This window comes from Chamaea fasciata, unplaced genomic scaffold (genome assembly GCF_029207755.1).
Source record: "Chamaea fasciata isolate MVZ Bird 193981 ecotype frontalis unplaced genomic scaffold, bChaFas1.0.hap1 SCAF_2, whole genome shotgun sequence".
In the NCBI taxonomy this organism is placed as follows: Eukaryota; Metazoa; Chordata; class Aves; order Passeriformes; family Sylviidae; genus Chamaea; species Chamaea fasciata.
Window position 1 is genome coordinate 75,205,683 of NW_027094087.1, and position 27,749 is coordinate 75,233,431.

The window sequence follows — 27,749 nt, forward strand, 5'->3', positions numbered from 1 at the left end:
ATTAAAATACTTCTAGCTACTGTAAAGTGTTAGAAATGTTAATGGTTTTCAGAAGTCCTAAAACTAATCACTAGTCTGAGACACAGATATGATAGGTTGCAATAATGCTTAAAAAGTCAGGGAAATACCTGTAAACAGTAAAAATAAAAATTCCCACTCTGGCACTAAAAACAAGACTAGTATATACACAAAGAAAGACCAAAAAGAAAAGAAGAAAACTACAGAATATAAGTACACTTACATACATAAATACACTTACAGAATATTTCTTTGCCTCCTTTCACACAAAGAAAAAAGCAAACAAGAAAATACTTTCTAGAAGATATGAACAGGCGCAGATGAATAGAATCTCTTTCACAACTTTTACAAATTCCACCTTAACCAAACTGGGGAAATTTCCAAGCCACACAGAACAGGGGGAACATCACTGGAACTATCCTGCTTTCTTTTACCTGAAAATATATTCAAAGTTATCTGATAAAGAAAACAGAGAAGCCCATTTGGAGAAGAGATGACTTAAACCCAACTGTAATTTTGTATTTACAGGTTCCAATTATCAAAATACTGCAAGAACAACTACCATTAAACCTCAATCTGCTCAAATGTTAGAGAAATCAGGATAAAGACTGCACCTCACAATGCTCAGATGCTCTAGAAAAAGAGAAGACAGAATTCCATTAATTGAAAACTGGCTTTATTTTTCAGAGCACTATATTCAAACCACCTGCAATCCACATTTCAATGAGAAAATGAAAGGAACCCAGTACAAAACTATGACCTACTTTAACCATATAAATGGAGAAGTGCAAAAACTAAAAGGAAATTAGTTAAGAAAAACAAGAAAGGCATCAAAGGAGGCAACAGGACAAGAAGGTAATGACACCACATTTTCAGTATTATTTTACCTTCTTTCCCATGTAAGATAAAGCGTAGCATCCTCAAATTTTCTTAATACCAAGTAAATAAACACCCTAAAATATCAAGGCAGTTACATTATGTTCCTACACAAATTAGTTTTGTTACAGTAGTGATCTCTGCTGCCTTGACACTAATGTGTGGAGGATTGCGTGCATACTTATAAAAATTCTACAAATGAACATAGATAGAAAAAAAAATTAAAAAGGGGGTGAGGCAAAGGCTTAGACCGGGGATACATAGCCACCATAGTGAGAATGTAAGCCTTGGCCTTCCCTGGAAAACGGAGGTCTACATATGAACAGGAATCCACCCATTAGCAGTGACTCCAGACTTAACACATTTTATCCTGTACACACACCACCAATCTGAGTAAATATGCAGTCTATATGATGCAAGATACTCACCCTTCCATTTGAAGGAATGTGATGACAGGTACAAAATAAAGAACAGCAATAGCTTTGGCATAGATTATCTCCCACTGCTGGTTACCATCAACAAGACCAAATTGGCTACTGAGATTTAACAGTCAAGACATTCAAGGCCAGAGGAAGAAAAGGTCAATAAAAAAGCTGCTTTATTTAGACAAGTATCTGTGCTAAACTCACAGCTTCTGCATGTTGGTCTTGGAGACACAAATGCAACCCAAGATTCCTCTTCCTCTACTACCTCCCACCCCTTTTATTTGTTTGCTTGTTTTTAACAAGACAGTGGGGTTTATTTAAAAAAAAAACAAAACAAAACAAAAAAACCCCCTGAAAGCGCATGCAAATACTGCATGACCACGGCAAAAATTAAATCTTATTGCAATGATCATTTTAACCTCTGAAATTAGAGCTCAAAAGTTAGCAATGAAAAAAAATATATACCCCTATTATTTTTCTTTAGGTTTTAACTGTCTTTCATTATGCAATAGCCAGAGGCCCTGAAATAAACATCTTCAGAAACTACAGCAAGAAAAAGTCCTGTAAGGTTTCAGTTGTCAAGTGTTACCAGGCAACTTTTTCATGTTTCTTTAATTTATTTATTTTTCATTTAAACCTCAGCACAGCAAAACTACCATGATTCAGCAGAAGGGAAGCTAAAAAGTATCCAAGGTATCCAAGCCACAGGTCTGCACTATGTACCAGGCTCAACAGAGTATGTTGACATTTAACACAGATCCCACTACTAGTTATTTTCTTACAACACACTTGTGATCATATTTTGAATACACATATGCAAACACAAGGAAAAAAAAATTCTTTAACGAATAAAAATATCTCTCAAAATTCACACATGAATACAGACTAAACTCAGCTAAACTGGGAAAAACAACACAACAAACTCCTCAGGAATCCCACCTCTCACAGAAAGCACAAAATAACAACGTCATTGTTAAACTGAAAGATCCTGGAATTCCTTCTACACACTTTGCCTGACATCCTCACACAATAAAATGCAGGGGTCAGTGGTACTGAAACAAGGAACGGCAGTTCCACTCTTGTGCACATATGAAAGCAAGTGACCCAAGCTATTATTCCAGTCTGAGGCACTTTTTGTTCCTAATATCCAGATGCAGCAGCTTTTTTTTCCCCCTTTCTCTTTTTTTTTTTTAAAGAAATGACTGTGGACACCTCCTTCACATTTTCCTTTTCTTCAGTATTTTCACTTCATAAAGCTGCAGTCAATGTGTTTTGTGTGTAGTGAGAAGGGAATGGCACATTCAGTGGTGGTCTCAGCCACAGCCTACATTGGTGGCTCAAGTAGTCTCAGGATTAGGTCTTTGTGTGTGATGAAAGGATATGAAAAGTCAGTTATTTAAACTCAGTGAAGCTGTTGATTTTGGGGAGGAAAAAGGTTTTGCAATTCAGTTTTCCTCAATAAATCACTGCCCTTTTTCAAGGGCAGCTGCAGATAGTTCACATGTTCACAGTGTTCTCCAGAAACAAAACAGATCATGATTTTTTTTACCCCTCCCCTCAATCTAACTCAGGGTAAGAAATCAAAATGAAGGGGCCATCACATTAATTACTCAAATTCACTTGAAACTAAAGCAGAAAATCAACTCTGTTAACAAGTAATAAGATCACTGAAAAATTACAAGGGCAAGAAACTACAGAGAAAACCCTCCCTTTAAAATTTACCAGAATAACTTACAAAACCTAAAGGAAGTCTGAAATATATTTCACCATCCTATGTACTCAATTGGTTTACAGACATAATTTCCAAGCAGTAGTTTGGGTACTCATCTGGCAAACACTGAGATCAGAGTTTAAAGATGTTAAGACTGCCGATCTATCTTGAGAATATGATTCAGCCTTTGATGAACTCTAAAAAATACAGCATCCAAAATACTGGCCACTTAGGAATATCTGGGCTAATGTGCATAAACCACTATTAAATATATTGGATTCCCAGTTCCTAATACCCCCTCATTAATTTTAATTCCTAATTCCTAATACCCCCTCAAAATTTTATTCTATTTCTTGGCTGACCTTTTCCCCAAATAGTGCATTGTGTTTCATTATTGCTGCATTGAGCTAAACATTGCCTAGAGCAGCTGTGGATGCCCCATCCCTGGGAAGTGTTCAAGGCCAGGTTGGATGGGGCTTTGAGCAACCTGGTCTAGTGAAAGCTGCTCCTGTCCCTGGCAGGAGGTTTGGAACTAGATGGTCTTTGAGGTCCTTTCCAACCCAAAGCATCCTGTGAGCCTATGATTTTAAACTACAGACCCCACACCTACCAGTGAAGTCCACATCAACAGAACTTTATACTCCCACAGAGTTAAAGGCAGGACATTTATATCTAAATAAAGTAGATGTTTAAATCCTATTAGGAAGTTTTAAAGCACTTAATGGCCTTCACACACAAGTTGTCCTTCACCTGAGGAGATTGTAACTTAGTTGGAGAACACCTGCCAAAATCATGCAATTCTGGTTAAGAAAAAGAAAACAAGATGCAGACTGAAGCAAAGGAGGCCAACAATAATCAAAAATATGTAAGCTCACAAGGAAAAAGCAAAAACCTCACCATCTACACCAAAGAAGTTCATTCAGCTTTTCGACTGTCTTAATCAACCTACAAACATTGATAACCACCTGATTTTATAAACAAATTTAATGTCATATTTGGTAGAAATAACAAGCATCATAGTGAACATAGCATTGCTTCCTATTTTCCTGTTTTCCTTTTTTAGGAGAACTGGTATGGAACCTTATGGTCAGCCAGAATTCATTACAGAAGGTAAGATCCAGGCTTAGACTTTAGATTTTGAAGTTGGTTATGGTTTTGGGGGGTTTTGTTTGTTTGTTTGTTTGTTTGTTTGGGGGGTTGTTGTTTTTTGTTTGTTTGTTTTTGGTTTTTGTTTGGTTTTTTTTAACTTAAATGACCTTCAAACTGGACTCTAATTGTATCATTAAAGATATCCTAGCTGAAACACCTAACTTACCCTAACCTTTGTTTTCTTCTCAATTTTTCTACTTCACATCTAATCAGAGAGTTCTGTTCCAGCCATGTAGTCAAACACAGCCATAAAGAGGTTCTCATAAAAGAGACTTATTTTTAATTCATAAACCGTGTGGATACAGCAGTAACTTCCACAAAACACAATCAGCTGCACTACCATGAGATGTTGCATATGCTGTTAAAATTCGTAAGAAGAAGAAAATTACTGCCTACTAGTGAGGACTGCTTCTCTTGCCTTCAGTCTCTCAAGACAGGTGTGTTATATTTTGGTGCACTTCAAACCAAAGAAGGAAAAGATGGCAGAAAACTTTAAGCACAATGCAAGTTGCTACTTTGGGAGATATTGCAAAGCAATGGTTTTGTAAAATCTAACCAGATTTTCCAAAGAATACACAAGGTTCATGACACATTTTTGTGCTTGCCACATACATTTCATCTTAGCTTTAACAAGAAAGTGTACACAGACTATCCACTGTCCTGGAAAGAGTCTTTTTTCTCCTTTACTCAATGGACGATGTAAAAAATTAAACACTTTCTGTTCAAAGAATTAATTTCCATCCAATATAGCTGTCTAGACTAATAATGCTCATTAGGGCCGTAGTGCAGTGTATAAATCATAGTACATACTCCAAAAAGAATATTGTAAATTTTTAGCATTGCTTAAAAATCTGTATTTTGTATAATTACAAAATTCTTGGAACTAGTAGGTGCCATTTAATTATTTATTTATCGGTATGTAAATTGGCTCATACTGTAGTTTTTGAGTGTTCAATCACACTGAATTTATTTGTGCTGAAATTATACACTCACTTGCCAATACAGCAAAAGGGTGGAATGATTCACAATGATCCTAGCAATAACTGAAAAACAACCACTTCTTCAATGCAAATCCGCTCAAGAAAAGCTTCTACACACAAAGTAAGATGAACCAGTTACTGCATTGTTTATTAAGTTTCACTTGATTCCTCCTGACAACCATTTAAACAATGAATGTCGGGAAATGTCTCTCAAAGAATCAACAATAATGGCTCAGATCAGAGCTTTTATATCCAGCTAATACTGTTTTTAGAAAGGAGAAAATATTTCTTCCTGAAGGGATTATAAGAAGTGTTACAAAAGACACCTGCAAACAAAACAAGTGACAAAAGATCTCTATCATAATTGATAACAGTTATCCTTTGTAAAAATCTCTGCTTCACCAGAAGTAAATATATCTTTGCTCTTGAATTTCAAAAGCATCCACTAAGAAAGAAGCCTGCCGATCAAGAAGAGTAAATTTTAGATAACCTGCCAAGAAGAAAGAGGTTTTTTTCTTATGGACAGCAGTACATTATTAATCAACAGCAAGATCCTAAATTTCCTTTTCTGATGCCAAACAGAGCGGTCAAGCTTTGAAATACAGTGTCTTTTTAATAGTGTACTGGACTTGTAAAATCTCCTTTGTTTTTTGGAAAGCAAAAACTTTCCACTTAAAAAACAAACTCCAGAATTTGACAGATAATTCAACAGCCGATTTAAAAAAAACACATAAATTAATCAAGATGAAGGAAAATATCTACCAAATGTGGTTTAGAGCAGGAGCTTGAAAGAAGAAAACAATCCCATCTAGTGGAACAGCCTTCACTCTTTGATTCCAGATGAGTTCAGTTTCAGAAAGCACACACTGCCTAAAGGATCTATACGCTGTTCAAGAACTATGTTTTCCGAAGAGCTGGTAGATGATTCAGTCCTCTGTATCATGCGCCATGCACACAGCACAGACACTCTCTCAGCTTTCTTTTGAAGCAGATCAGTTTGTGCCATCAAAAGTAAGACACTGCAATTCTCACGACAGTTTGCTTCAGGGTCTGCCACCAAAAGGAAGTATGGACAAGATCACACCAATTGTGGCTCCTTCTGCCTTTGCAGACTTCTGTAACATTTTCCCAGCAAATTCTGCATCCTCAGTCAACCCCACATGCCTCTAAACCACATGCCAGGGCATGCAAAACACCCACTCAGTTTCTTGCAATAAAACCACCATGCAAGTGGCCTTGCAACACAATTCTCACATTATTATTGTAAATGCACAGAACTGAAGAAAATGGTTAATCATTTTATCTCAGGATCACAGGACCCAGAGGACGCTCTGGCCACGAGCAGTACGTAAGATGAACTATGTACAGCATAGCATGAACACACACAGAGCAGTCTGCTGTGAAGAGGACACACTAATGCACATATAAACCCCTCTGGCCCAACGGACACTGTGCAGGACAGACGGGTTTGACTTTGTGGATGCAAACTGTACGCTACGAGAAGAGGATAAGGACTGCAGGACAGACTGAACTTCCAGTCAAAAAGAAGGCACATATGTGTAGTCTCAAGTCAGCTTAAATAAAGTAAGATATTCTGTCTAATAAAACAGTTAACGAGACTGAAGACGACTTGGAATCTGTACAGACAGTAAAAAATTAATAGGTTTTTATAGAAAAACCATGTTGCACTTTCAAGAAGAATTTAAATTAATTTATATTACATTATATTAAGTAGCCATGAATTAAAAATACTAATGTTCACTGTAAGCAACTTCCTAAATCACAAAAAACCCCCAACTCCTGTAATTGATAGGTAAAATACACCACGTTCCTTTCTTCCCCAAAACAACAGTTTAAAGTGGCACTGTGAAAATCTGAAAAACAAAACATACACCTCAATTTCAGCTACTCCACTAAACTACAAAAACCACTTTATCTTAATGGGCATTTTTGCTCCTTGGAATAATTTTTTTTTCCTGTTTTCAAGAGTTCAGTAAGAACAGCACAAATAAACTGCTCAACTTGAAATGTCTTTGGTTTATTTTTAAATAAGTCAAAACAGCGTTTAGATGCTGAATAAGTTATCTTTAAGAGATGAAGCAAAGCTAGCAATAGCACCTTAAGAAACATTTCTGACCTCAGCATGACAGGTGTGATCCACTAAGTGGATCCAGATAATCCACTAAGTCTTTTTTTATCTAGCCTACACAATTCTGTGTATTCTGTGATTCATGTCATTTTCATACAGTACGAACATTCTTTTTCAGATTTATCCTCCTACAATTTTTTACAAGAAAGATTAATAGCAACTGCAACAGAAAAATTACCTTGATGTCATATATAATCCTTTATCATTTCATCATCATCAAAATCTCAGTGCTTTGTCCATCTTTCTTTTCTGCAGCAACTTATTTCACTTGTTCCTATTAAGGCTATTATATTCACCCTATTACTACTAATCTTTTCTTTGTAAATAGCCACACCTATTTTAATCCGAAATGGTGTGGTAAGCATTTGATTCTTTGTGGAAGTAGACATGTAATTAGGTTAATCTGCGCTATCTTTTCAAGTGAGCTGATTGTTTCTTTACTAAGGACATATTTCTTATAACAGCAATAAGCTTGCCAGATTGCTTGGAGGCAAATCAGGAGCAATTTACCAAGCATGTAGCTACTATGAGCTGAAATCTTGACATAATAGCAAGCTGTGTGTAGCCACTCCTACCTGCCAGTTGTTACTCATGCTAGCTTTTTACTGACACGTTAAATTTCAACCGCACCTTTCTTTCACAAACAAGTACTTTCATTCAGCTCGGCTATATCTGTGGCAAATAGCTGATCTTCAGCAAAGCATACAGGGATCTAAATGCAGAACGCAGCACAGAAGTCTTGGACAGCAGCAACTGAATTACCTGCACGAAGTCCAAGAACGTCAATGGAAGCAAGTCATCCAAGTGGCCAATATCTTTGGAGAAACGATTTAAGATTCTTCCTACGGAAACAGGGTTGAGAAGAAAAATAAAAGGGAAGTAAATATTATTCCTGAAAAGACCCATGTTTTACCATTTCAAAAAACAATTAAAAGGAAAAAGCTGGACTCTAAAAAGACAATTTTGGAAACTCCCATGAAGGGAATCTTCTACAACCACTGCGATATATTTTGAAGAAGAGTAATTTTTTTTACAAATGCCTTATATCCAAATATAAAACCTTTACTTAAACAGCTAAAAAAATGTAAATGGGCTTTAAGATAATATTTCAACAGAATTTAACAGGTGAAACACACATGCTTTATATGCTTAACATGTGCAGGTAAAGATTTACAGTTCAGACAACTTAATGCAAGTTTCATCAAGCAACGTCAGCCAGAATCTGCTCCTATCCTTGACTGAAACTCACTAGTGCATGCATGTCTCAGATAGATCATAGCTGATCTAACTGATCTTTTTCAGCATTTCTGTCCTCACCCCTCAACATCATACATGGATTCAAACTGCAGGCATTTCTAAAATAAATTCTAAGATAGATTTGCATTCATGCAGCCTTACATTTATACTTATTCAAAACCTTGACAATACTGATCTTTATTAAAGCTAATAAAACCATTTTTAATCTGCTGTCAGTGAAGCATTTACATTTCTCTATTTTCCCAAGTTCTACTTGAGTGAAAAAAATCAGTTATATCAAGACTTCTTTAATAATTAAAGTCACAGCACTGCCACCCATAAGTGGATTAGTATCTTTCTCTATTAATCAGTATCTCTACTCAACAGGAAAGAAACGAAACCAGGGCTGGGAATCTGGCCATTTCTAAGGTGTGTGATGCCCATACATGCATTCACATGGCTTTGTTATCTGCATTTATCTTGATTCAATTATACTTTTAACTGGTACAAACATATTCACTGCACTGGCAACAAAAGACTTTTTTTTTCCTTTTCAAAGGAGCTCATTAAACTGAAAGCAAGTTTAAAGTCTCCACAGAGTGCGCTGGCGACGTAATTTAGAGATAAGAGATACTGAAGTAACTTCTGCAGCAACCATCAAGCTAGTTTTCTGCTCACAGCACTTTTTCATTAATTTCTTTTTTAAAGGAATTTCTGTTCCACATCAAACAATACAGAAAACATCCTCTCCTCAGGTCTGGGACATGACTCCAAAGATACTGGTGGCAAAGCGCTTGTTCTGCAGTACTTCACTACTCAAGGCAGCTATTTCAGGCAGCCAGCAGAAGAACCCAACCTGTTTTTAGGCTCTGCACACAAAGAGGAAGGGTATACAGCAGCACAAGACTCAGAGAAATCTCTTTCACCTTTTACTACTGGGAATAGCACATGGGGATGCTCCCTTTTACTTGTATCAGGGTAGATACATCAGAAGGAAGTCCAAGGCAATTTTTAAAAAAACTTTCTTTTTCCCACGATTTTCTTACATGGAGACTGGTCACAGAAGAGTGAACAAGCACATGTTGGATACACGTTGTCACTAAGGTTTCTTAATAACCTTAAATATCACTTTCTAGGTTATTTTCAAATGAACCAAGACTTTACTGGCAAAAAGAAAATCATTCAAAGAGGTTAAATGCTTCGTGTTGATAGAGCTTTCCTCGGTGGCATGTCCAGGAAGGGCAGATAAGGGAAACTAGGTGGAATAACAGATTGGGCTCAGGGTATTAGAAATCTGTTCACAGCTTTGTCACTTGTCTTCTTGATGCCTTAAGTTTTAGCTTTCATATTTTCCAGATTTTGTACTGTACTGGTATATAACTCTGAACTTCATATAAAGTATTAGCAAGTTCTCTTTGCAGGGTAATGAGACAAAACAATCCTTTTCCAGCCTGAGGACACTGTTGCAGCTTCAGGCCAAAGAGGTATAAACAACATTGAATTGAGAACAGTCTAGGAGGATGGAACTTCACAACCCGAAGCTGTAATTGGACAATTAAACCCAATATGTACATGGACCAAAACTTTTAGAAGTGTGAAAATGTATGATCCATCATCCATCGTGGCTGTAGCCTCGGCCGGGCTCTTGTACTGCCTAAGGTGTATCCTTTGAAGGCCTTTTTAATAAATACCTACTTTATTCCTTTAACACCGTCGAGCCTCTGTTCTAGGTAGCCTCTCAAGGCATCATTCTGAGTGACTTCACTTTATTTTACAGAGCAAGGAGCACAGCAAGGAGAGGTGACAGTGCTAAGCCCCTCCATGAAAGGCTGTGAGACCCACCAATGACGAGCTGTACACATGGGCACAGGATTATTCCCACAGCGAGCGAACCCCACCTTAATTCAGCCTAAGAATCACCCTTTGCCTTTTAACCCCAAGTAAGTTTTACTTGTAGTGGTTTCAGACTTCTATAAGAAGCCATTGCGCAAAGGCCATCCCACGTGACACTGCCAGGAGGCAGCAAAGTCACTCAGGCTGGCCACTTTTTCATGGCCACAGCAAGATCAGCCCAGTGCTGGCACCTCCAGCAATCGAGCAATGCCAGCACATCAAGAGTGACTGTGGCCCTCCCCCTCTTCCAGTGAAGTTCTCTGAGCAACACGGTCATTACAGAAAACTTAGGTGACCCAGGCTGTCCCCAGCAATCCCTGGTTTCACTGTCTCTTCCATGTTACCAACCACTTCAGCTCCCAGAGGTAACAATGCTAATTAATTGCCAAAACTCTATTTTTTTGCAACTGCCTTATGAAATTGTTAAGTATAACAATGTTTCTACAGCCCCTGTTTTGACAAGTTCTGTGAGCTGCCACTAGTAAAGTGGAAATTAATCTGATGTTATCAATAAAACATGAAAACATCTTTTAATCTGCCTAATCCTCTTTAAAATGTAAATACAGTAATTCTGTAAAATGACACTGACTAAAATTTGAGTGAGCAAAAGAAATGGTATATGAAAAAGACAATCCTTGAAAACTGGAACCTTTCACAGTCCACCTAATACAATTAAACAGTGGCAACATGAATCAGTTGCTTCCCAAATTAACATTAAAGTGAATCTCTGATAGCAGAGCTTTACTGTTTTTGAATTTTTATATTACTGAAAAATTAGTCTATTTCGTGTTTTCACATAGAAATTCTGGAAAATGACACCTGAAGTCATTAAGACCAGGAATATCTTTTGCTTATTGCTAGGAGGTCTGTATCTCCCTCCTCTACTGTTTTTCTGGTGACCATTAATGCTTTTCTACAGCCAAAGGCAAGCAACAAACCCACAAGCCTTAGCCTTATTTCTGTCATTGCTGTTTCTCAATTCTATTACCACAGAGACAGTAGAAGAGAAAATACAAGTCTGGAGATGCATTTCACATCTTGTTCACATGGATGTAACTGAATTGGCATTTTATAGACCATGCCCTACACAGAAGGAAGCTACAGTAACCCACTGAAGCAAGCAAGTTCCTTCACCATGTAGCAGGGACAGCAATGCACCTCCAAGCAGAAGTGTTATGCTTTGGAAATATCCACAAGATGCCTCACAGCCATTACAGTATTGCATTCAAAGCAATTGCTTCACTTATAAGGATATCTACAAGTACAAGAGGTCTATTTCACAAGGTATGAAGAAACAACTGTTTCCACTTACTGAAAGTACAGTAAATCAGTGACTTGCTTATGCATTATTAAGCATGCAAGAGAAAACATTGCAGATTTAAACATTAAAGTACCTGTTTGGAGCCAGGACTCAAAATGCTTACAGTTATGACTACAGCTTCTACCAGAATCTACAAACCTAACTTTTGAGAATGGGTCTTTCGACTATGGAAACTGTTGCACCTGCCATTCAAGAAGGGCAGGAGCTGCACAACTTACCAGTCTCCTCACCTGAAAATTATGTTTTTCTCTCCAAAACCTTTAAATCCTTTTCTCCTGAACTTACAGGCTATCAACATCACCCTGTTCATTACCATAGTTCATATTTCCAACCACCCCAAACTCTTTAAGTAAGCATTTCTGAGATACATTTACATGCCAAGAAACAATAATTCTTAGATCAGTCCAGTATATCCAATTAACAAAAAAAATTTAAGCTCCCTTAATACCTACATCCTTTATTTATCCCAGCAAGGGGCTACAAAAGCAAAAAGAATATACTACAGCTAAAACTTTTCAGTCAAATTTCACCAAACCACTAACAAAAGAAGTCTTTTAAGCAATCAAGGATTAATTATGCCAATGTTACAACAGTATCCAAACTGGTGAATAGTATCTGCTATTTCAATCACTCAGGCTTCCACGCGGTGTGTAGTGTTAGCAGCAAGCTGCAAAAGGGAACGTGCTCTCTTCAGCAGTCTTATGTTTGTTTTTACATCAAATAACTTAATCAGAACACACACTGTTGTTAGATTTCTTCCGAAGTAATTAAATAACTATTCAATGCCAATTAATCACTGTTAAATACGGGTCTGTCACCAAAGTGCTATGTACACATTTCAGACTATTTAATGGTCAAATACTTGGCAGTATCAAAGTTAAACAATGATTCATTAAACCTCCTCCCCTACACAATAGTTAGGCTAAACTTGAAGTGAAAGAATCAAAACTCTTTTGTCCTCTGTGAAAAAGACATCAAACCTCAGTATGTGATACTCTTTTCTTCCCTGCTCTGTGAACTGCTTTAATTGCAAGAATCGGAATGTGTTCAGGTGCTACAAACCCACCTTGCTTCTGCAGGTGCCTACTGATACTTTGGAATAGATATTCAAACCTATCATACAAATAATGAAAACACTTGACTGCGCCACACCTTTTTAAAATGTTTATACATACTTTATCATGAAAGAAATATAATCCAAACTGAATCAACACTTAAGATGTAAACACCAGAAAAGGATTTTTTTTTTAAACAAGAAACTAGGATCCTCCACTGGAATAGCCAAATACCATCCACAGTATTCAATGTTGTGCAATCTAAATTCCAACGACCCTAAGAGCAAGAGTACATTATTTCTAAATGCATTTGGCACTTCTGGTATACTTTGTTGGCCAGGGCATTCACTGAAACACTTCTGTGTAACACAATAGAGTAGGCACATTGATTTTCTATACCTTACAATGAGTTTACAAAACCTTTACACCCGCTTGCTTCATCACACATGGCAGAAATACTTTGTCCCTACTTCTCTACTTCATTGATTTGCCTCTCTGGAAAACAAGAAGGGTTTAAGAAGAGGACCTTCTACAGATAGAAAGATTTTGCCACTTGTTTGTGCATGTGAGTCCACGGGTGCACACTCTTGGAATGTTTTTCCCCTCAGAGATCAGGCTAATCCTCAGTGCAGGCAATTTTAATTGCATCACACTTTTTATTTCAATATGCAAATGTTATTAATAAATACTGCTTTGCATAGCAACCTAAAGTCCTCCATAGCAATTGGCTTAAATATCCCTATCCATGTACTGCATTTACCAGAGGAAAAGAAATATTCAAAATCTCTTAAGCTACTCTGAAACAGTGAAGCCAGAACACCCTCACTGCCCAGCCTTCAATGGAGAAAATGTGACATTCTTATCCGCTCCTTGCTTCAAACTCTCAGAAACCTGTCCAAAGGCAAGATGCCCTGTAAAGAATAGATTCAAAAAAGTACTCAGTCATTTCTGTGTAACTAAACACAAACAACCCCAACCAGGATTGCACATTTGCTTGAACGTATGTCATGCCAAGGAGATGCTCGCCTGGGCTAGGACAGACAACCTTCGGATGGACCCACGTCAGACAATCCCAAAGCACACACTGTGCAGCCACGAACTTTGCTGAGTGAGCTGAAGCCCCTCGTGTCCCCCACCCCCCCGACACCATGACACCACGGCTGGGTGCCACTGCTGCCTGCAACAGCCATGGTGCAGCATGGGCTTCCTGACCCCAAAGAGAGGAATCCTGCACTCCAACAGTCCCAATTACAGCTTGGAATGCCAAAGCCCTTTTAGATGGACACCTGGTAGCAAAATAATGCTCTCAAGTGCATGTGTGGCAATAAAGGCACACTCAAAAAGTAGGAATAGAAGACACAGCTGTACAGAACCAAGTACATTTAAATGCCTATCCGTTGAACTGCACTGAACACACTTCCCATTCTGCCCGTGGTACAAACTGGCAGCTCCCCACATACCTTCCTGTTAAGCTGCGGCATTCAGCAGCTGATAAGCCTTTACCCATGCTCAGTTCACACACACAAACACACACCCTGAAAAAAAAAAACAACACCAAACAAGTACTGCAACTACAAGCAGCCTGCCATTTCATCAAAGCAATGACAAAAGTGGATTGTCCATATCAAATGTTGGCAGGAAGCAGACATTACATCAACCCTGTAAAATACAACTGTGAAATCAACAAAATAATTAAAGATGGATTACAGACTATGAAAGGAATTGTAAGTTTGTGAAATATTTCTTCAGAAAGAAATCTGGAAATGCATCTCCTGCATAGCTGTCAATTACTGATCTACTCTGGCTTTTCTTCCATATTTCTACAAAGAAACGTCAAAAGGTCTGTTATCTTTTTTTAATATATGTTTAGCACCACATGTCCACACAAACTGCCATTTACAGCATTGCTGTCTTCCCCACAGGCATCCTATAAATATAAATAAGAAATTCTACCCCATTTTTTTCTTTAGCAGGCTGAAACTGATAGGAATATTATCACTTTCTTAGACATTTGCAAATAGGCACAGTGGTGCTGGGCCGAAATATGCTGAGATCATAATATCCATTTATCTAAACTGCCAGCATGTAATGAATTCAGGTGGGAAGCCTTCTATCCAAATTAATTTACTACTTGAAAAGGACTTTTTACACAAATGCTGTCAAACAAGAAAACAGTTAGGAAAGCAGAAGAAAATGCAAACACTGTGTTTGATCTTATTTTTAAGTGTAGGATTTAAAGGAAGAAGAATAACTATGATAAAGATAAGAACAGAAAACAGGCTTCTTTGGAAATGAATTTTTATTTTTACTGCTGATGGAGACATCTACATTGCCTAGTATGAATACACTGATGCTAACTGTACAGTTGTTTCTGGAGCTTTCTAGTCCATACATACCATTGACTGGAATCACCCTGCTGCGGCAAACCAAAATAGGTCAACGCTCTATACAATTTTTTTTCTCTCTTTGGTAATTTATGTGGTACAGTTGATTTGTCCTTTTTCCTGGGTGTACTCAGAAGAGCACATGTATTAACATCTGTTATCACCAGCCGAAATCTCCTCACATAAGATACAATGCAGGAATTTTATCTAAGGTCTCCATTAAAAGCAGAAGCACACAAAGGAAAAATCTCTTGATTGTGTGGAGAAAAGGAGGGAACCGTAACTTTCCTTCTTTCTGAAATCCGCTTTCTTGGCAAATCTCAAAATACCTTCTGCACTGCCTAACTGCCTTTCCCATTGTATTGTAACCCATTAACTAAGTTGGTTACAATTCCAGATGTAACAGCATTTACAGAATGGAATTTAACTTGGGTGCTGTATTATACTTGCTAACAAAGTGATCCCTTTAAAAAAAAGAATGCTAGAGCTGGGATAAAATATTCATCAGCAATTTTCTAATTATTGATCCCTGCAATCATACCCTGTAATTGATTGTGAAAGGAAGATTCAAAATCATGTAAAAGTAGAAACTTCTGGCAAAAAGTTTTATGCTAGAACCTGAGCACAAAACTACATCTCTGCCTCATAATTAGAATGAAAATGGAAGCAGACACATGTAAGCCCCCCCAGAACTCCTGGAGTAATATCAAACTTCTAATATATATGATGAAGATTGCCAGAACAAAGTTCTAACTATTCTAGAAGTTAAGCTCTGGATATCCTCTCTGTTTCATTTTCAATTCATTCACTGAAATTATTTTAAGCTATCCTCAGTTTAATGAAAAAATTCTACATTTAAGCATACTGAAACAATAAAACTCAACCTAAAATGACACCATCAAAACTAATGTACTGCCAAAATACAGCAGAACCTTATTTCTGCTGTATGCTTCAACATAAGCAACATGACTTTTAAGTCCCATTTTTAAGGGACATAGTCCAACTGGGGAAAAAAAAAAAAAAAGGTATTTCTTTAGAGGAGGGGGGTACAGGAGAGTTACAACTGGCCTCCTTACCCTACCACAAGGGGAAAGAACTTAAAAATGGTAATCATTTGCAACTTCTTATCAATTGGCCTCTAAAAAAATGTCATATTATACATTACTGACAAAATTTTCCATTGATTTACACCACCTTCTTTTTCACATATGAAGTTACCTAATTCAACTACTCACCACATTGCAAATCATCTGTGTAATTTAAACCTGAAACATTATCTACAAAATGTAGTCTTATATTGACTTTCTACAAGCAAGATTATGAATTTAATTCTTCACTAAAATATTTAACCATAAACGCACCCACTTCTGAAAGAGCACTTGAGTAGTGTAGCTCTTTCTGCTACAAATCCAATTTGGGCTGAAAATATATCCCAAGTGTTGTCTAGCTAGAGGAGGAGCTTACAAAAAATTAAACAGAATACTACAAATCAGGATGGACTGAAATATCTGAAGAGTATTTTGTTACTGGAATACTTACATGAGAGGAGAAAAACAGCTATCAGGGCTATTTTCATATTTGGGAGCTATATATAAATATACATCAATGCAAGAAATAAAATAAAAATGGAATTTTATGTCACCTTCCTGGTAAGGTTTTTCCAACAACATAAAGGAATTTTCCTATGCTATTTGTACTATCAAGACTTGATTCATAACAGGCTTTAAATATTGCATTTCAGAAAATATTTGTCTGGGTCTCAAATAGCTCTTGCAAATCTGATCCTATTTGTTGCTTTGCTTACCATTCTACCTCCTAAAGATAATTCTCATAATAAGAATCTTAATTTCCAATGTTTCACTGTTTTTCTCTTCCTCCCTCCCTTTTTTTTGAATTGGCGTTGAAGCTAGAGGGGCTCAATCATCACTGCAGTCTAAAATGACAATGAAGAAATAGGACATTACTGAATATAAAGCATTTGACTCCTGTAATCTTAGTTGAAACTGCCATCTGGTTATCACAGCTATACGGTCATCATTCCAGAAACGAGTAATATTCCATATTTTACCAGCTGTATATTCAGATTCCCATTTATCTTGTTCCCTTTTTTGGAACCACGAAAGAGAATTCCAGAGGGACTGTTTCCTCTGCTTAGAAGCCTATAGGGTCTGAATTCTATAGAGGCTGCCCTGGGACAGTCAAGACTTCTGGCCTCTACCTAGCCCACCCATTCTGAGGATAAAGCCTCGGGACAGGCCATAGAGCAGAGCCATTTCACATCTTCATCTGACTCTGTAAACCCTTCTCTTTTGCTTGGCATGTCCCTTCAGTTTGATCATTCAGTTTTCTTTAGTTTCTTTTTCTTCAGTTTTTTTTTCTTTCCCTCTTCTTTTGGAATACATGACTCTTTGGAAAGGAAGTATTCCCTATAAAGTTCATTCATTAAATACCCATGTAATGATTCCTGAAATATGTTTTCCTTTCTAGCTACCCTTACTATAAAAAAGTCACTGGTGAAAATTTTATTTAAAAACCCATGGGTTTGGCTATCTACAATGTGCAATAGATGACACTCGATAATTTTCAACAGATTTTTTCCTGCCTTGCCTGGAATGTCATTACTACAGAACTCAAGAGATATTCTGGTATAGCTATCAGAAAGCTCACTTAGTCTGCTGTGCAAATAATCAAAGCGTTCTCCTAGAAAATTTTCTTTGTTTTAAAGAAGACACACCCCACACCCTCATGCCCCATGAAAATAAATATTTTCCTTCCATTTGGGACTTTTTAAACCACATGTTGGAGGAAAGTCACGTAACATTTGGTAACAACTATATGCACAACTTAGGTACCATTCACAAAATACGATATTGGGAAACCTGTCATCCTGTTTATAAAGGTACAGCCAAGCCCAGGGGTCAGGACTTACCAGAGAGGCAAAGGTGGGGCAGTGATCCAGAGGAATGTGTTATTTTCAGCACTCACAGAGAATACACTGAAGGTGGGTTGTCCACCTCTCCAGCAGGCACGTTAATTCTCTACTATAGGCACTTCTGCTGTAGGTCTCCTTCAGTCCCTGCTCTTGAAGCTATTCACCCTTTGGAAAACTCAGCAAAGAGTATGGCACCAGAAGGTGGGAAATGGGTGCATGCCTGAAGGCTACAGCAATCAGCATGGGAGAGACTACAGATAGAATGAAATCCTTTGGGTTTTTTGGGGGGCCTAATATAGGGTACAGAATGGATCCTTTCCAGCGGAGCAAGCTTTATGGCATAAGGAGAGATGACTTCACCTACTGCTCTGTTTTGGGCCTGGCACTGAATTCCACTTGCAAATCTTGCCTAAGAAACAACCGAAACCCTTTTGTCTCACAAAAGCTGAAGGCAACCACAACTCAAGAGTTTTTTTCTAGAAGTTATGTCCAAGAGAATATACATATAGTCTGACAATGCATTTCCTTGGGCCATTGACTTCTGGGGAAAAAAATATCACTGTAAACTTCATTACAGCCTAAACTATAATTAACAACACTAAATGAAATCAAATGCGGGAAAAAAAACCCAAATATGACCTCTTCTCTACTGTATATTTAATTTATTACATTAAAAGAATGACATTTTAATAATTACATTATTAAATGCTAAGCATTTTGAAAAGTTATACTGCACTGCCTTTGACTCTACTGTACTCCTCTACTGGGCAACTATTAGAAAGCATCATCTCAGAAACAAAAAAGAAAAACGTACTGGAAATAAGCAGCTACAAATGAGAAGTAGTTGCTGACCACACTAAAACATTAGTCATGCATATCTCAAAATCAAAGAACCTTTAATGTTTATGTATAAATATACCTTAAATAAATTCCCATAGATTTTTTTTGACAGCTGAATGCTAGAGGTTAAATTAAAACCATATGCTTACATATATGTTGCTTAAAATTAAAGAAAAAATTCCAATAATTTCCTCTTTTCCATGGCTTTTGAATAATATGAAACTTAGAATGATAAGTATGTTAACTGCAACATTTCTTCACTTCTCTGTGAACACAGAAAAAAATTCACATACACACCAAGGAGGAAAAAAATTACTTGACTGAACTGTCATTCAAGCAGAAGTGAATACAATTTACAAACCCTTTTGGTTTTGTTCTGTTCAAAGACAGACTTCACTGTGAAGCTCTGATTTACAACTGTCCAACAGTACGAACTCCTAAATAAATAAACAGGCTATAACAGAAGAGTGCTGCTTGCAACAAGGGACTCCCAAGAACATTGCCATTTGTTGTTTGCACATCAGAAACACCCAGAAGAGGATGAATGTATCTGGAATGGGAGGCAGAGCCTCACTATGATGCAGGCTGGACCATCACGTAGCCATGTGTAACGTGCCCTGTCCTGAAGAGTTTGTTGCGTCAGTTAAGAGAAACCAACACAATTGACTACAGAAGGAATAAGGAGCTAGGGGAGGATGGAGCAGTAAGCTGGAACAGAAAGCTGCAGGACAAGATGTGTTCTAAAGCACAGGAACACAAAGGGGTCACAGAATTAATGAGTTTTCCCCACCCATATGTTTAACTGCTGTCAGTGTAATGCGGTTACAATGCTATTGGTGCATCTCAAGAGATGACTTCAAGATGAAAAAGTGCCAGGTTGTGGATGAACTTAAGTGCACAGTGAGCAGGAAGTTACAAAGATGTAAGCTTGAAAGATAAAAAAGCAAAATGATGAGGGAGGGAGTTAAAAACACTAGAATGTGCCAACTGCTCCGTTTACCAGGTGCACAAAGAGTAAAAGCTTTGCGTGGGGAGAAGGCTAATGTACAAACCAAGGCATACTCCTCCCTACAACTCCTGTTAGACTCCCTCACAGTATACTGGGGCTGTAAGATTAAGAAAAGGTCTTCCCTCCATCTAGCCCTGGGGAGCAGCTGCAAGACAGAATTGTCAAGAGACAAGCTGGTAGTCACAGATGTCACCAAACCTGGGGTGTTTGGATATTGAGAGAGCTTTGTGTACATACTGACTTGAATTTTTGCCCTGCTTGCATGTATCCTCTCCTTCACCCTCAGCTTAATTCACTGCATATCCACTCTCCACTTCCTCTTCTCTCTCTTCCTTCAACATTGGTTCTTCCATTCTCCTTCACCATGGCATGGCAGAAGCTCTAGGTACAAATGTCACCTCACACACAACCAAGACCCAAAGCCCAATGCAGCGAGACACAGGCTAGGAAGTGTGGAAGAGTTGGGGACAAAGCAACTGAGAACAGAAGGTGGACATAAGGTGACTGAAACACTTAAAACCAGAGAAGTGCCTGAACTGATGTTTTGGAAATGCAGAGTGACAAAAAGAGCCAGACCGGGGAGTAACACATGAGCCGTAAAGCCAACAGAAAAAGTGTTTTACACTGAAAAACAGGGGAAATACAGCAAGGGAGAGCTCAGGTTCTGAAATAGTTCCCAAACTAGAACTGTGGAAGTCAAAAGCCAGTGTCACCTGAAGGAAGATGACAAAGTGAACCCAGCACACGCTGCATAACCACAGGCACTGGACACATACAGACTATTCACAAGGTTATACTCTGCCAGACGAGGGAAGACTTATATCTATTGAAAGAGATGTCTTTAGAAAACAATCCAGTGGATTCTAGTTACTTCTTGCTTTAAACTGCCCTTATGAGAGCATATTTCACTCTGCTAACTATAGAACTGCAGGGGAAACAGATGGTTGTGTCTCATTAGTCTTTAGAGTATACTCTGATTAGTTTGCTTAATTTCATTCACACAGAGTCTTAAGATTTCACAAGGCCAATTAAGATTTCAGGTAAAGGAATTATTGGTAAATTATTTCTTTCTTCCTTCAAAACATGTCTGTCATTGGATTTTAACAGTTCACTTACTTATGCATTGATTTTTTAACCTGACACCCATTTTCACCACAATTTGGTTTTGTCGCTTTTTTTAAACCAGCAGCTTTTCTGCTGAAAATACATCAGACACAGTAGGATGAAACAAGTTCTAAGACTGTAACAAACAGGACAACTAGAGGAGCCATGTAAAGACTATGACAAAAATACCATCACTCAAGTCTCCATATTTATGTATTCATAAACCACTATTAAATCCTCTCATGGACCTGAAGCACAAGTTATATTTTGTAGTACACATTTAAAATCTTGCAAATAATCACTGATCATAATCTGACCCCAGACATTTTGGGAAAGGTTCTTTCAAAACAACAGCTTTGCCATTATTCTGTATTGAAAAAGACACCAAATTTCTGACAAGGCAAGAATAAAATGGAAAAATACCCATACAATAATGAAAGCAAACGACAGAAAAATATCTTGTGCTTTTGTTTCTCTCTTCCCAAAACAGCATGAGCACAGAACTTGGTTCTGGATCAATTTGTGGATACATCGTTAAAACATATGAAACAAAACTATACCTCCAAGCAAAAGAACCACAGAAGGCAAAACTGTGTTAATAAACTAACCACTATTAAAATTACAGAGTATTAATTAATAACAACTTAGCATAGTAGTTTATTTAATTAGAGCATTTCGAGAACTAATGTTGGCTCTGATAGTTTTCAAACTGTAGCTTAATTTTAGAATGCATATGAAAAGTGTTCAATAAACTTTTCATCATAGCTGAATGATATTTACAAACCTCTTAATTCTCCAAATGTCTATTTTGTCCTTGCCTGACTCTAGAGAAGTAGTCCTCAAATAGCAGTTCACGTTCCAAATATGAACATTCAATTCCTAAAGTTCTTAGTGGTCAACTATACAGTGGTCATGCCTTTAGGAAGGCTCACAAACATGTTTAAGTCTTTGGATCACTCTAAAACTTTTTAGGACCTTCTGGACAGTTGGGGGTTTGTTTCTTTGATTCTTTTGGTTTTCTGAGAATGGAAATTGAAAATGCCTCTTGACATCTAGGTTTTGGAAAACAGTCATATTACAGGTATACAAAATGCTGGGCTTATAAAACATAAGTCTCTAGCAAAGTACATGGCCTATTCTACCTTCCAGAAAGTTCCTTATTTCAACAGGTACCATGCTCATAACTGCAGAAGTTTGTCCACAATAGACCACTTGGCATGATTAGGACCTAAATTAAGTCATGACATCACAAGTTACGCGAACTAGAAATCCAAATTAATCTGAAAAAACATCCGAAGTATGTTCTAAAACTGTATCTCTCAAGTGTTAGCATTTGCATGAGTTACATTCTTTCCTCCTCAGTGCATTCAAACACCCAAAGGACCATTATGTTCAGAAAAGAGATCCTAGAAGAACTGAGAAGTTCTGACATCAGACAATTTGAACTAGCTGTGAATCCCCTTGAGGACGTATGAATCATCTCTGAGGTTTAAATTAGATTATCAACCAAGTGAAGCAGCACGGTAAATCTACAATAAAAGATGAATGCCTACAGGAAAATAATTTTTGCCCCTAGTGGCAGATACTTGAACTCTAAAGGATCTGAGACTAAGCTCTTTGTCTAAGCCTTCCTGACAGAAAACAACTGAAATAATGTTTTTGGTTGGCCCAACTTTGCTCTACATGCCACATGAAAACAATATCTAAACCCTGTAAACGAAAGTATATTGTCACTTCTAAACCAATTGAGGATCAAACAATTTACAGAAACCAAGACTTATTTTGCTGACAATTAAGCTCTATCACCAAGACTCGAGATCCAATGAAATTTGACAATTGTGAAGAAAAAGGCTTTTGTCTGACTAAGTCTGAAGCATTTGGAAGAATCAACAGAAAATCAGAAGACCAAATTAGATCGAAAAGCCTTTGAGGATAAAATTCACTAATTAAAGTAACTGCCCTCCTTGCTCTGCTTCCTCTCTGAACTGCTTTGGTATCGCAGCAGAAAGGCATACAGCAAGAGGAAGAACTGGTCTAAGGAGGAAATGTTACACCCATCACACTTTCTCTTACACCAACAGCATTCTCTGTCCATCCTGCAGGTCAAGTTCCATTACGAAGAACCAGCACCCCTTTAAGGATGAGATGAAAGCATAAATCTCTGCTTAGCACTAAAACGGAGAGGTCTGAAAGGCCTTCAAAGCCGCCTTCTTCCATGCTGAAACTTTTTTCTCATCACGTTTACCTCACAGTAATTCAGATACAACACAAAGCTACCAAAGTGCTGCAGGTCACTAGCTGGAAGAGTATTTTTGCATGCCCTCCTCAGGGAGTCAAAGAATCAATGTATCCTTCTGTTTTGCCAAGACCCATAAAATCAAAGACACATAGAATGGGGCCTGGGTTGGAAGGGACCTTAAGGACCACCTTGTTCCAACCCCCTTCAGTGGGCAGTGACACCTTCCACAAGACCAGGTTGTTTAGAGCCCCATCCAACATGGCTTGAACACTTCCCAGGATAAGGCATCGACAGGCTTGTCTGGACAACCTGTGCCAGTGCCTCACTAACCCCACAGCAAAGAATTTTTCCTTAATATCTAATCCAAATGTACTGTCTTTCAATTGTACTAACTTGTTCTCTTTCTGCCCATTTAATTGAACAATACATAAGATTTCTATTCAAAACCCTTCCATGCCCATTTTAAAATTAATGACAAGTACTCAACAAGCATTTTAACATCTTGAATCTCATGAGAAGTACAAACAACAGAGGCAGAGCAGGAAGATATTAACAAATTAAGCAGTGCTCACAGCACTACATTTTAAGCTAAAAACATCTCAGATCATTTCAGAAACCTGGGATTTTGCATTCCACTAAACATTTGTGTCTCTATTAAAAGCACATAATAATATTGCTTTAGTACGTGGCTAAGATGGGACAAAAATTAATTAAATCCTATTTTTCCACAGGAATGTTTCTATTTTTTCAAGCAAACAAACACTTCTGGAAAGCGTCAGATTGGACATTTCCACTCTTGAACACTCAGCAGGTGAACAAAATCATCTGTATAAGCCCTCATAATCTTAGAGAAACATTTATTTCTGAACAATCACTTCTAAACACTGTCCTTAAGCCTTCGGTAGTAGCTGAGCAACATTGGTTATTAAATTGAGGTGCTGCAGAGTTTATTTTTTCTTATCTGAATTAAAAAAAAAAATGTTGGGATTGTTTTTCCATTTTTTCTCTTGGGGATTTTTGGGGGTTTAAATATAAGCAGCATTCAGTGAATGGCTTTGAATTCAATATTAACTCATACTTGTAGCTTAATTATGAAAAAAGATCATTGTCACTACGTATTTGGAATATTAAAACTTGTCAGCTTTATAAAAACCTCAAGGCACTTTTTTCTCTCAAATTTGGCTTTATTTTGAAAGCGCTCCTTAGATAAGATTTCTTAATATTAGAATAAGTCTAGCATAACTAGTTTTCTGTTGAAAATACTGATGGAAAAAAAATCTCCCTATATTGTTAGTTTAATAGAAAAAAAAGATGGACACTTCTAAAGCTAAAACCATCTATATTTCACAGTTCTGAGGCTTTAAATTTGCAGAGGTTTCTGCAGGTATCTTTTGTCTCAAAGAAGCACCAAACAATAATTATTTTTTCTCCAACGGTAAGGGAACATTATCTGACTAAAGGTAAGAACTACCAACTCTTCCTTAAATCATTTCAACATTTTTTAGTCTGGAAATACCAGAAATATTCTGGAAAGCTAACTGTAATTGTTTACTTTTGGCTGGTTCTTGAGACAGGAGAGAGGAGAACTGTTCTTCTAAAAGGAGACTGGTGAATTAATGAAGGGAGAAAGGAAAGACGTATTTTACCAACCTCAAGGAAAGCATATGGGGCTTCACATATCCATATATATTAAAAAAAAAAACTACAGTTCATTTCTTTCTCTTAATCTAAGTGGCACTTTCCAAATCCTAGATACCCATAATTAAGCACAGGGACTTAACTCTCTGAGTGAAGACAAAACACCACCTCTTCTCCAAAGATCAGCATGACAGATTCTAATAAAAAAAAAAATACTCTAAAAGAAGAGAGGAACAAGAGTTTACAGCTTTAACTATTCACATTGAAAAGGAGAGAGCAGGGAAAAACCCAACACTGAGCAAATGCCCCTGGCATCTAATCACTCATTGTCCTCCTGGCATGTCCTAGAAAGGATGGGGCAGGGACAGTATTCCTGTATGAGAAATGAATTATGACATCTTAAGAACAGATGTAGGAATTTTGCCTAAAATGTAGACTAAACTATTTATTTTGGGTTGTGAACATTTGAACTTACGAACATGAAATTATGCTGAGAAATGAATACACACAGGGACAAAGAAACATGTATTCCCAATGAAGGGAAGTTTACCACAAGGCAGTGTTTTTTCTTGCCTACACATGAATTAGCAATATTCTGCATTGCATCATTTACATATTAAACAGACAGTAACTTCATTGAGAAAAGAGAGGTTTACCACACACACACAGAAATCTCATCACATCTGATAAAAAGAAAACTGAGGAAGAGTTAGACCATCTCTTTTCCATCTATTACTCCTTATAATTGCTAGCAAGAAGTTCCAAATCTTCACCTTCTCAGACTTCCAAGCACCTTCAGACTTCCAAGCACCTTCTGCACTCTCTGCCCAACACTAACTCAAGGTGGTGAAGACTTAGGAGTGAAAGAGGGCAAGAAAAGGAGCATTCCTGGACACAGAAAGCAGAGGATGAATTCAGTACAGAGTGGATGAAAACTGACCAGAACTATGTCAGTAGACAGAAAAACCATGACCTTATGAAAAGTTAACTCTCCTTTTGGATTTCCAAACGTCATAAATGTTGCACAAGTAGCACATGATAAAAGCTCAAGTTTGAGAAATATTAGAGATCTTTATGCTCTTTTTTTAACTGGTAAATGAGGAAGGATGAGGGGATCCTACAACTAGAACACAAAACAAGTCAAAAGTAATTTAAAAGTTTTTATAACAGTTTAAAGGTGAACAAAAAACCAAAACCACCTCCAGAGCACAAAAGGCACTCTACTCTGAACCAAAGAGCTGAGAATGAAGACTCTGCCACCTTCCTGCCATACAGCAGCTTGCTCTGCCTGCTGGCTCTGCGAATACAACTTCCTACCTAGCATTAGGTGAGTAATAGCTAAGGCAGCCCCAGCCTGTCCAGACTTTGCAGAAACCTCCTCACTCCACAACCTCCCTTTGGGACCACCACAACTAAACATTCTGCTCAAGCCAAAATCAAAAGCTATGGCAACTAAGTATGCAAGTAAGAATCGCCTAAGAAAAGGTTCAACTAGAGCCCAAATTTAAATGAACATTAAAACAAACCCCAAACAAAAAGGTATGTGCAGTTTCCAGTTTCAAGATACCTGCCTCAAGGTCAGTATAGCCACAAGCAATAATTATTGTCCATTACACACTACCACTCTAATTACAGGACTACTGTCCAGTAACTAATAAAACATACAAAAAAATGTTGTTCATATGCTTGATGCTATTTTAGAACACTTTGAAAAGCTCTCTTAAGGCTGGTAGCTATCAACACATACAGCTTGTAATAATGTTGCCCTCTCCAAATGTAACATTATCTTCCACAAAATGACATCAAAAATCAAAACCTGAAGGAGGTTCTGCATATGTATTCACCTGAATACATAACAAAAAGCCCCAGACAAAGTACCTAATGATTTTGATGAAGGAAAAAAAAATTATCTGAGGAAGACAGGGTGGAAGACAGCAAGCAATGCTGTATTGTACTATTTGTAAATAACATAAAGTTTGTATTTTTTAAACCGAACAACACACTGAAGTCAAGTTCGATTCAATACCTCTGCTTCGGCTGTTATTTCTATTCTTTGGGTTTTAGTCTGGATTGCCAAAACAGGCAGATTCTCATACAACAGCCATTCTTTTCTACACTAAAATTTTAATTTTGGATCGAGAAGCGCCTTTTGTTTCCAAACACTCTACAAGATCACCACAGGCACAAACTAATCTTCACTTGTTGCATAATCTGCAAGATGCTGGCAATCTGGAAAAAAAAAAAAAAGAAAAAGAAAAAAAAAAAAAGAAACCTCAACTAATTAATTCATCCAGATGCTGCAGTGCAGATTACCTAGGATCATCTGGGAGAAAGAATTCTGTGCAGTATAGAGCAGAACAGTGCCAATGAAATGAGTTTGCACTGTGATAGCGTTTGTTCCATTTTAATTCCCAGCTACTCAGATTCAAAAAAAACCCAAAACAAACAAACAAACAAACAAACAAACAAAAAACAAAAAAAAAACAAAAAAAAAAACACAAAAAAACCAAGACACCCCATCAAAGCGGGCTAGTTCCCCCGCAAACACCACAGTGGTCTAACTGTGTTTGTGTGTCCATAAGGGACAGCAGCGGAAGGTTATGGCACAGCCAAGAGCCCAGGAGAGCCAAGTGCTTGATGAGCGCGGCTGTCACCCGGCGTGGGGGAGCCACATATCCAAGGCTCACAATAAACCAGAGGGGAAGAAGACCTGGACTGCCTTTCCCACATTCCAGACATGTGGTCTCACCACCAGGCTGTTCATCATCCCTGCCCAGCTCTTCTCCAAAG

At 37.6% G+C, this 27,749-nt stretch overlaps 1 protein-coding gene across 1 annotated transcript in view; it reads right to left on the reverse strand.

Moving 5' to 3' along the window:
• ABCC4 (ATP binding cassette subfamily C member 4 (PEL blood group)) overlaps positions 1-27,749 on the reverse strand; it is a 142,565-nt gene that overhangs the window by 57,042 nt on the left and 57,774 nt on the right. Inside the window, exon 20 of the mRNA XM_066176356.1 lies at positions 8,071-8,150. Coding sequence (XP_066032453.1) covers positions 8,071-8,150 — 80 coding nt within the window. The remainder of the gene's footprint in view (positions 1-8,070; positions 8,151-27,749) is intronic.